Here is a 13,314-nt window from a genome sequence, read left to right as displayed (position 1 = left end):
GGATAAAAACGTGCTGACTGGCGTCTGTGTGCTGCAGACAACATGATTTTTCAGCCAATCAGAGAGCTGGAGGTTGGGGCGTGTGACTCGTGAGAATGCCACCGTCGCCTCAGGTCTGATAAGCAGCTGACAGCTGAGCTGGACCAACCACCGACCGTTCTGATTGGCCGAGGCCTGTCAGGATTCGGGGATAAAAGAGCAGCTTGCTCCTTCAACTCATCATCATCATCACCATGGCCTTCCTCTGGATTGTCTCCTGCCTCGCCTTCATCAGCGCTGCCTATGGTGAGACACAAACACATGTTTTTATCCATTTTTAGACGTTTGGATATGAGTTTAGTCTATAAAACATCTAAATCTTCAGTTCAGATCAGACAGTAATAACACCAAAAACTACAGTTTATGATTGAGGTTGTATCTGAGATCATCAGCTTTCAGGAGAAGTTCACCTGCTGGTTCAACTCATTCAAAACAAGCTGCTGATCCAAAAGAGCTCCTTGTTTGTATCTGTATCTAAATGAAGTTCATCCTCATTGAAACAAATAGTAAAGAATGTAGTGCCTGGTTACTGACGCGTCTTTCAGTTTGATCAGAAATCAGAATCATGCAACAACAGAAAGTTCAGCGGTTTGTCTTTTTAGATTTAAGAGCTTTGCGGGTTAAAATACATTTTTGTCCATTCTTCTTCACAGCTGACATTTCAATGTGTTTTATCTGACAAAATGAATTCATGGCTTCTTCATGTTGAGTCACAGGGCTTCACAGTGACATCAGCACAAATAGCTGAGACAAAATGAACATGAAGTTTGAGGTTAAAAGAGCAGAGTAGTCCTTTAATGTCAGTTACCTGTCGTCCTCTCAGGCTGCGGCACCCCCGCCACCCCCCCCCAGGTAACCGGCTACGCCCGCATCGTCAACGGTGAGGAGGCAGTACCTCATTCCTGGCCCTGGCAGGTGTCTCTGCAGGTGAGTCAGCTGACAAATAAAATAAATACAAATTGCTCTGTTTACTTCTTCTTCTTCTTCTTCTTGAGTTGTTCAGTGATTGAGTTCAGTTTGCTTTTCTCTCAGCAATCCAACGGCTTCCACTTCTGTGGCGGATCTCTGATCAACGAGAACTGGGTGGTGACCGCCGCTCACTGTAACGTCAGGTCTGTTGAACACTACACAACAAAACACAACCCTGTCTGAGGCTCTCAGCTCACAGCCCATTGGTTCCTACTGAAGACACCTCACAAATGTATAGTTTCATGTTTCAAAAGGCTCAGTAATTTCCTCAAACAGCTGCTTACTGTAGTTTTTATCAAACAAACAGGAGGAAATAGTGCATTTGTTGGGGACTATTTTCAGCGGCGCATTAATCCACATTTGGTATCACTGCTGGTTTGAGTCTGAACATGAGATTTGATGATGAGAAGAGAAATGAATGAATGATGTTTGATGAACAGTTTCATGTTTAAAAAAGGTAGAAAACAGGACGTGTGTTTGTGTGAACTGGCCCTTTAAAACCTCACTTCCTGTTTCCTGTCAGGACCTACCACCGTGTGATTGCTGGAGAACATGATAAGAGCTACGGCTCCAACGAGGATGTCCAGATGCTGAAGCCCGCCAAGGTGAGGACCACCCATCAGCCAATCAGCTTTCAGAACACACCATTCTCCCCCAACTAACTCCTCCTCCTCCTCCCAGGTGTTCACCCACCCCCAGTGGAACCCCCGCACCATCAACAACGACATTGCCCTCATCAAGCTGGCCACCCCCGCCCGCCTGAGCACTAACGTGTCCCCCGTCTGCATCGCCGAGTCCACTGACGTCTTCGCCGCCGGCATGACCTGTGTCACCTCCGGCTGGGGTCTGACCCGCTACAACGGTGAGATAAAAAAGACTTATTGAGAACCCATTGCAGTCCGTTAGTGTTATTATCACAATGTAAAATACCTATATATGGTTATATGACACTAAAATGTAGGAATTTAAATTAGAGACTTTACCACATGTCCGACTGAGACATGGTCTCCAGAAATTACCTCTCTGATTGGTTTCTGATTCTTTTAGAGGTTTGTAGTAAACTGACCAATAATCTAATAGTCTAATAAACAGTCTAATGTCTAATTTGTTTCTACATGAAAATTATTTCTCAAACGAGCTGTTTTCATTAGAGGCACAGCAGCTTTATCTATAAAGCACATTTCAAACACAGAATCAACTCTGTTGTTTTACACAGACACAAAGAAAATAAGCAATGAAAACCAGAATGAAATAAATTAATACAGAATAAAATGACATACAGTTGCAGTGCAGAGGTCTTTGTGGTGTGGAATGATTTACTTAAGACTCTGAGTTAAGGTTAGAATCCTTTTATTCTGAAGGGGGAGGAGGAAGTGTGTTTGAGTGTTTTGCGTTGACTGTCCCCCACAGCTCCCGGTACTCCCAACAAGCTGCAGCAGGCTGCCCTGCCCCTGCTGTCCAATGAGCAGTGCAAGAGACACTGGGGCAGCAACATCTCCGACGTGATGATCTGTGCTGGAGGAGCCGGAGCCACTTCCTGCATGGTGAGGCCCTGCCCACCTGCCTGTCTCACAAATTGCAAATTCTTCATTTCAAAACTTCACTGTTTTTGTTTGTCACACTTCTTTATTGTTTGTTTCTGTGTTTTCAGGGCGACTCTGGCGGTCCTCTGGTCTGTCAGAAGGACACCGCCTGGACTCTGGTCGGTATCGTGTCTTGGGGAAGCAGCCGTTGCTCCACCTCCACTCCTGCCGTCTACGCCCGCGTCACCGAGCTCCGTGGCTGGGTCGACCAGATTCTCGCTGCCAACTAAACGCCCAGAAGCTAAGCTGCAATCCACAAACCCCCCGACCCTCCCAACCCCCTGACCCTACCCGGCAACCCACATCAGAGTGTGTGACAGATAATAAAAACACTGAACATCACTGATGTGTTTTTTTGACTTTGTGTCCTAGAATTAAGCACAATGCTGAGAGTCGACAGTGGAGGGACGGTCTCCAGCTTAAACTGAAAGATTATTTGTTTCAATTTGTGGGGGGTTTACGCCTTTATTGGATAGTAATTATTTACATTTACAGATGTGAATTAGTGTTACACATAAACAAATGTAGAGGGAAGAAAGACCCACAGGTGGAGCCAAATCAAACATTACAAATTCTACCATGTGATCATGACTTTATGAAGCAATATACAGATGAGATGCTCTTTTTTATCGCAGTGTGAATATCTGACAGATCAATAAAGTCTGTTTTCAGTTTAGTTCTCAAACACTCTGACCCAAACTGAACCAGAGCTGATCCAGGACCAGTACCAGGATCCTTTACTGTCAGGGCAGCAGCCTCATACAAATAATCTGTAATGTCTCTGGCTGTGAGTCGCTGATCCTGAGCCTGTTTCCTGTCCATTTTCTGTTTTATTTATTGACTCCTCATCTTATTTTGTCTAAACTGTTAACATGCTGTAGAACAACTCATTCATATCATATCTTGAGGCAGTTTGTGTGTAATTTCAGAGATTTTGACAAAAGAATGTCAGAAAATAAAAAATAACTAAAACAACAAACAAGAATTCAATAAGGCTTCATATTCAGAGGGCTGATGCTGCTTACTGTCTGTTATTACAGATAGCCGTGACCTTTGACCTCTTTAACTATTCAACATCATCATATGACTGATGACATCATCTTAATTTTAGTGTTTTCTTGATGACAGAAAGCTTCGGCTGTATGTGCACATATTTATTACACAGACCAGTAACACAACTCACAAACACATTAAATTAGATAAAACAGAAATAAGATTGTGCTGGTCAGATTAAAAAAGAGATTATGAAGATACCTCACCAAAAGAATAAAAACAATAAAATATGAAATTCAATTCATTAAAATAGCAGCTGCTTCTCTACAACATCCAACCTGCTGTATATCAACAACTCTTCTAACAGCACGAACACGTTTTATTGATTTCAATTTTCTTGCCTCATTATTCAATTTCTCATTGAAGAGGCTATTATTGTGAAGAGATGAGGCTTCCCATCGGAAAAATGCTCATTTATAACGACGGATGGACAAAATGGACAAATATTATAATCAAGACAACTATCACAGAATTATAAATGTTAAAGTAGGTAAGTGATATATATATATTATATAAATCTTTTCTGAACAAAAGTTACTCAAATCTTCACAATAAAAGCATTTTGCATAAAATCAAACAGGCCAGATAATATTAATAATATAAGCAGTCACATGATTGTGGGAGTAGACCTGTATATGTGTGTGTACATATATATATATATACATATATATATATATACTGTATATATATATATATGTGTGTATATATACATAAATACACACATATATAACATTTTATGTGTATATAATAAGTCATTATTGACACATGATGACACATGATGAACACACCTTATGTATAATTCATAAATATTCAGACGGTTTCTTTATTCATGACTTTCTCTGCAGGTGAAGGTCATGATGCAACATGTGAGAAACGATCAGGTTGAACTGCTGCTGATAAAAACTCTGCTGCTGGGAAACACACACATGTTCCAAACATGTGACCTTCTACACACTGAAAACACATGAACACTGATCCACAACATGAACACACTGAACCACAACATGGACACACTGATCCACAACATGAACACACTGAACCACAACATGGACACACTGATCCACAACATGAACACACTGAACCACAACATGGACACACTGATCCACAACATACACACTGATACACAACATGAGCACACTGATAAAGAACATGGACACACTGATACACAACATTGACACACTGATCCAAAACATGAACACACTGATACACAACATACACACTGATCCATAACATGAACACACTGATACACAACATGAACACACTGATCCACAACATGGACACACTGATCCACAACATACACACTGATACACAACATATACACTGATACACAACATGAACGCACTGATCCACAACATGGACACACTGATCCACAACATACACACTGATACACAACATATACACTGATACACAACATTAACACACTGATACAGAACATGGACACACTGATACACAACATGAACACACTGATACACAACATGAATACTGATCCAAAACATGAACACACTGATACACAACATTGACACACTGATCCAAAACATGAACACACTGATACACAACATACACACTGATCCATAACATGAACACATTGATACACAACATGAACACACTGATACAGAACATGGACACACTGATACACAACATGAACACACTGATACACAACATGAATACTGATACACAACATGAACACACTGATCCACAACATGGACACACTGATCCACAACATACACACTGATACACAACATATACACTGATCCAAAACATGAACACACTGATACACAACATTGACACACTGATCCAAAACATGAACACACTGATACACAACATACACACTGATCCACAACATGAACACACTGATCCACAACATGAATACTGATCGACAACATGAACACACTGAACACACACAGCTGCCCTCCACTCCACCCCCGTGCTCGTCCCCCTCCTTATTAACACCAGACTGTCACCAGTCCACAACTCCCCCCACCCCCCCCCCACCCCTGTCACCCCCCACCAGGTGAGAAGGGAGCTGAGATCCATCAAGGTGAGAAAGGCCTTGGGGCCGGATGGAATCAGCCCCAAGGCCTCAAGGATTGTGCAGACCAGCTCTGTGGGGTGGTCATGCACATGTTCAACATGAGCCTCGGTCTGGAAAAAGTCCCGGCCCTGTGGAAGACTTCCTGCGTGGTCCCGGTACCAAAAACATATACACTGATACACAACATGAACACACCGATCCACAACATGGACACACTGATCCACAACATGAACACACTGATACATAACATGAACACACTGATATACAACATGGACACACTGATACACAACATGGACACACTGATACACAACATACACACTGATACACAACATATACACTGATACACAACATGAACACACTGAACCACAACATGAACACACTGATACATAACATGAACACACTGATATACAACATGGACACACTGATACACAACATGGACACACTGATACACAACATACACACTGATACACAACATATACACTGATACACAACATGAACACACTGATACACAACATGGACACACTGATCCACAACATACACACTGATAAACAACATGAATACTGATCCACAACATGAATACTGATCCACACTGATCAACAACATGGACACACTGATACACAACATACACACTGATCCACAACATGAACACACTGATACACAACATGGACACACTGATACACAACATGGACACACTGATCCACAACATGAACACACTGATACACAACATATACACTGATACACAACATACACACTGATCCACAACATGAACACACTGATACACAACATATACACTGATACACAACATACACACTGATCCACAATATACACACTGATACACAACATGGACACACTGATCCATAACATGAATACTGATCCACAACATACACACTGATACACAACATGGACACACTGATCCACAACATGGACACACTGATACACAACATACACACTGATCCACAACATGAACACACTGATACACAACATATACACTGATACACAACATACACACTGATCCACAACATGAACACACTGATACACAACATATACACTGATACACAACATACACACTGATCCACAATATACACACTGATACACAACATGGACACACTGATCCATAACATGAATACTGATCCACAACATACACACTGATACACAACATGGACACACTGATACACAACATGAACACACTGATACACAACATGGACACACTGATCCAAAACATGAACACACTGATACACAACATACACACTGATCCATAACATGAACACACTGATACACAACATGAACACACTGATCCACAACATGGACACACTGATCCACAACATACACACTGATACACAACATATACACTGATACACAACATGAACGCACTGATCCACAACATGGACACACTGATCCACAACATACACACTGATACACAACATATACACTGATACACAACATTAACACACTGATACAGAACATGGACACACTGATACACAACATGAACACACTGATACACAACATGAATACTGATCCAAAACATGAACACACTGATACACAACATTGACACACTGATCCAAAACATGAACACACTGATACACAACATACACACTGATCCATAACATGAACACATTGATACACAACATGAACACACTGATACAGAACATGGACACACTGATACACAACATGAACACACTGATACACAACATGAATACTGATACACAACATGAACACACTGATCCACAACATGGACACACTGATCCACAACATACACACTGATACACAACATATACACTGATCCAAAACATGAACACACTGATACACAACATTGACACACTGATCCAAAACATGAACACACTGATACACAACATACACACTGATCCACAACATGAACACACTGATCCACAACATGAATACTGATCGACAACATGAACACACTGAACACACACAGCTGCCCTCCACTCCACCCCCGTGCTCGTCCCCCTCCTTATTAACACCAGACTGTCACCAGTCCACAACTCCCCCCACCCCCCCCCACCCCTGTCACCCCCCACCAGGTGAGAAGGGAGCTGAGATCCATCAAGGTGAGAAAGGCCTTGGGGCCGGATGGAATCAGCCCCAAGGCCTCAAGGATTGTGCAGACCAGCTCTGTGGGGTGGTCATGCACATGTTCAACATGAGCCTCGGTCTGGAAAAAGTCCCGGCCCTGTGGAAGACTTCCTGCGTGGTCCCGGTACCAAAAACATATACACTGATACACAACATGAACACACCGATCCACAACATGGACACACTGATCCACAACATGAACACACTGATACATAACATGAACACACTGATATACAACATGGACACACTGATACACAACATGGACACACTGATACACAACATACACACTGATACACAACATATACACTGATACACAACATGAACACACTGAACCACAACATGAACACACTGATACATAACATGAACACACTGATATACAACATGGACACACTGATACACAACATGGACACACTGATACACAACATACACACTGATACACAACATATACACTGATACACAACATGAACACACTGATACACAACATGGACACACTGATCCACAACATACACACTGATAAACAACATGAATACTGATCCACAACATGAATACTGATCCACACTGATCAACAACATGGACACACTGATACACAACATACACACTGATCCACAACATGAACACACTGATACACAACATGGACACACTGATACACAACATGGACACACTGATCCACAACATGAACACACTGATACACAACATATACACTGATACACAACATACACACTGATCCACAACATGAACACACTGATACACAACATATACACTGATACACAACATACACACTGATCCACAATATACACACTGATACACAACATGGACACACTGATCCATAACATGAATACTGATCCACAACATACACACTGATACACAACATGGACACACTGATCCACAACATGGACACACTGATACACAACATACACACTGATCCACAACATGAACACACTGATACACAACATATACACTGATACACAACATACACACTGATCCACAACATGAACACACTGATACACAACATATACACTGATACACAACATACACACTGATCCACAATATACACACTGATACACAACATGGACACACTGATCCATAACATGAATACTGATCCACAACATACACACTGATACACAACATGGACACACTGATACACAACATGAACACACTGATACACAACATGGACACACTGATCCACAACATACACACTGATAAACAACATGAACACTGATCCACAACATGAATACTGATCCACACTGATACACAACATGGACACACTGATACACAACATACACACTGATCCACAACATGAACACACTGATACACAACATGGACACACTGATACACAACATGGACACACTGATCCACAACATGGACACACTGATCCACAACATATACACTGATCCACAACATGAACACACTGATACACAACATACACACTGATCCACAACATGAACACACTGATACACAACATATACACTGATACACAACATACACACTGATCCACAATATACACACTGATACACAACATGGACACACTGATCCATAACATGAATACTGATCCACAACATACACACTGATACACAACATGGACACACTGATCCACAACATGGACACACTGATACACAACATACACACTGATCCACAACATGAACACACTGATACACAACATGGACACACTGATACACAACATGGACACACTGATCCACAACATGGACACACTGATCCACAACATATACACTGATCCACAACATGAACACACTGATACACAACATACACACTGATCCACAACATGAACACACTGATACACAACATATACACTGATACACAACATACACACTGATCCACAATATACACACTGATACACAACATGGACACACTGATCCATAACATGAATACTGATCCACAACATACACACTGATACACAACATGGACACACTGATCCACAACATGGACACACTGATACACAACATACACACTGATCCACAACATGAACACACTGATACAAAACATACACACTGATACACAACATGAACACACTGAACACGCACAGCTGCCCTCCACTCCACCCCCCCTGCTCGTCCCCCTTCTTATTAACACCAGACTGTCACCAGTCCACAACTCCCCCCACCCCACCCAACTCCCCTTCACCTTATGAAGACAATGGAGAGGATCATCCTCAAACACCTGCGACCCCTGGTGAGCACAATGCTGGACCCCCTCCAGTTTGCTTACCTTCCCAGAATCGGACACAGATCCCTTTCCCACCTGGAAAACACTGGAAGCACTGTGAGGATCATGTTCTTTGACTTCTCCAGTGCCTTCAACACCATCCAGCCAGCACTGCTGAGGGTGACGTTGGAGGGAGCGGGAGTGGACCGTAACTGATCCACAACATGAACACACCGATCCACAACATGAACACTGATCCACAACATGGACATACTGATCCACAACATGAACACTGATCCACAACATGGACACACCGATCCACAACATGGACACACTGATCCACAACATGAACACACCGATCCACAACATGGACACACTGATCCACAACAAGGACACAAGGGATGAAAAGGGGTTGAGGGGAGGGATGAAGATGGTCGAGGGGAGTCATGACGAGTGGCAAGGAAACCGGGGGTCAAGCTTACTACTTCATCGTCCCCCAAATTTACCTTCACTGGAGTAGGTGAGAATGGGCTCTTTGGATGTCACTGAGTTTTCCGTGGATGTTGCCATGGTATGCTTGGGAAGTCCAGCAGTCAAGAATTTTGATGGTGTGGTCTGGGATTCCTTAGTATTTGAGGGGATAGCCAGAATGTCCTTAAGTGTCTGAAGTGAAATAGTCTCTGCCTTGCTTTTCTCACCTTCTCACAAGTCAGTATGCAGCACCCAGGTCAGGCCCTTTGTGATGTCCACCCTCTCCACCAAGTTCCTTCCCTCCTTCATCCCAAAGTCCACTATCAGCTCCTTAATCTTGCTGACAATCTGGAGTAGGTTGTTCAATTCAATTTTATTTTATTTATATAGTGCCAAATCACAGCAGACGTTATCTCAGGGCACTTTTCATATAGAGCAGGTCTAGGCCATACTCTTTATAAGATTATTATTTGTGGTCCTGACACAAGCAGGTCAGGTCCTCTACTTCCTTCAGGTTTACTTTCCATTGTTATCTGTGATCAGGCCCACCAAAATCAGAATCAGAAATACTTTATTGATCCCTGGGGGGAAATTGTACAGTACCGGTGCTCCCATTCAAGAGTAGAAAGTAGCATAATTTAGAACTAAAAGTATGTACAAAATATAAAAATAAGAAATAGAAAATAAAAGATATACACATTTACAGTATTTAAGTGAACAATGTAGTAAGAAATAAATACAATAACAATGTATATGTATACATGTATATGTATGTATGTATTGCACTGAAGTGTATGACTATATATGTATTGCACTTAAACATTTAAGAATAAATAGTGAGGTAGTATATGAACAGGTGAAGTAGGTCCAGATTTCCAGTCTCTTCCTGAGTGTCTGACACTCAGAGGGAGGAGTTGAACAGTTTGATGGCCACAGGCAGGAACGATTTCCTGTGTCGCATTTGGGAGGAATGAGTCTCCCACTGAAGGTACTCTTGTGTCCGACCAATACGTCATAGAGAGGATGTGAGACATTGTCCAAGATGCCCCGCAGCTTAGACAGCATCCTCCTCTCTGACACCACCGTCAGAGAGTCCAGCTCCACCCCCACAACGTCACTGGCCTTGCGGATCAGTTTGTTTAGTCTGTTGGAGTCCACCACCCTCAGCCTGCTGCCCCAGCATGCAACGGCATAGAGGATAGCACTGGCCACCACAGACTCATAAAACATCCTCAGCATAGTCCGGCAGAGGTTGAAGGACCTCAGCCGCCTCAGAAAATAGAGACGGCTCTGGCCCTTCCTGTAGAGGGCATTAGTGTTCTTTACCCAGTCCAGTTTATTGTCTATGTGAACTCCCGGGTACTTGTAATCCTCTACAATGTCCACACTGACCCCCAGGATGGAAACAGGGGTCATCGGTGCCTTGGTCCTCCTCAGATCCACAGTCAGCTCCTTTGTCTTTGTCACGTTGAGCTGCAGATGGTTCTGCTCGCACCATGCGACAAAGTTGTCCACAGCAGCCCTGTACTCCTCCTCATCACCCTTGCTGATACATCCAACTATTGCTGAGTCGTCAGAAAACTTCTGAAGATGGCAGGTCTCAGTGCAGTAGCTGAAGTCCGTGGTGTAGATGGTGAAGTGGAAGGGAGAGAGGACAGTCCCCTGCGGGGCCCCGGTGTTGCTGTCCACTCTGTCTGACACACAGTGTTGTAAGCGCACATACTGTGGTCTGCCAGTCAGGTAGTTGACAATCAAGGACACTAGCGGGGCATCCACCTGCATCTCCGTCAGCTTCTCACCCAGTAGAGCCGGACAGATGGTGTTGAACGCACTGGAGAAGTCAAAAAACATGACTCTCACAGTGCTTGCTGGCTTATCCAGGTGGGCGTAGACGCAGTTGAGCAGGTAGATGATGGCATCCTCCACTCCAAGTCGGGGCTGGTAGGCGAACTGAAGGGGGTCCCAGGACGAGTCTCTCCAGGGTCTTCATGATGTGGGAGGTCAGTGCCACGGGTCTGTAGTCCTTGGAGCCACAGGGTCGCGGCGTCTTCGGCACAGGAACGAGGCAGGGCGTCTTCCACAGCATGGGGACCCTCTGAAGACTCAGGCTCATGTTGAAGACATGGTGAAGTACTCCACATAGCTGGGGGGCACAGGCTTTAAGCACCCTGGGGCTGACATCATCAGGGCCTGCAGCCTTGCTGGAGTGGAGTCTCATCAGCTGTCTCCTAACATGGTCAGCAGTGAAGCACACTGTAGAGATGACCAGTGGGGGAGGGGTGGTGTCGTCAGGTTGAAGAGTGCCGTCAGTGCCGTTGAAGAGGAAAGCTCTCACAGGGGGGTGGGGGGCTGTGAAGAACAGGAGGGGGGGGGGGGGGGGAGTGGAATAGGTGAAGGTTGGAGGCAGACAGCAGAAGAGTCATGGGGGGGTTGAGCAGGGCCCACAGAGTCAAATCTTTTGAAAAACAGATTCAGTTCATTGGCTCGGTCCACGCTGCCTTCAGCTCCTCTGTTGTTGGTCGGCTTGTAACCCGTGATGGTCCTCATTCCACTCCAGACCTCTCTTGTGTTGTTCTGCTGGAGTTTCCACTCCAGCTTCCTCCTGTACTTCTCCTTGGCCTCCCTGATCTTCACCTTCAGTTCCCCCTGGATTGTTCTCACCTCGTCTCTGTTGCCAGCTCTGATGGCCCTCTTCTTTTTGTTCAGTATGGCCTTGATGTCCTTTGTCACCCATGGCTTGTTGTTAGAATAACAATGGACAGTCCTTGCTGGGACAGTGGAGTCCACACAGAAGTTGATGTAATCCATGATGCACTCTGTGAGCCCATCAATGTCCTCTCCATGCGGCTCACAGAGTGCCTGCCAGTCAGTCACCTCAAAACATCCCTGAAGTGTCTCATAAGCCTCCTCCGACCA

General features: G+C 43.9%; 1 protein-coding gene across 1 annotated transcript; it reads left to right on the top strand.

Moving 5' to 3' along the window:
- The first annotated feature begins 233 nt into the window (after positions 1-233).
- On the top strand, positions 234-2,821 carry LOC139285094 (chymotrypsin B). The gene is made up of 7 exons (XM_070905586.1): positions 234-285; positions 863-966; positions 1,072-1,151; positions 1,532-1,613; positions 1,690-1,870; positions 2,419-2,552; positions 2,660-2,821. The coding sequence occupies exons 1-7, from the start codon at positions 234-236 to the stop codon at positions 2,819-2,821; spliced, it is 795 nt and encodes a 264-aa protein (XP_070761687.1).
- The last annotated feature ends 10,493 nt before the right edge of the window (positions 2,822-13,314 follow it).

Source organism: Enoplosus armatus, chromosome 1, assembly GCF_043641665.1.
Source record: "Enoplosus armatus isolate fEnoArm2 chromosome 1, fEnoArm2.hap1, whole genome shotgun sequence".
Taxonomy (NCBI): Eukaryota; Metazoa; Chordata; class Actinopteri; order Centrarchiformes; family Enoplosidae; genus Enoplosus; species Enoplosus armatus.
Note: the sequence above shows the minus strand (reverse complement) of the source record. Positions and strands in the feature narration are given on the sequence as shown.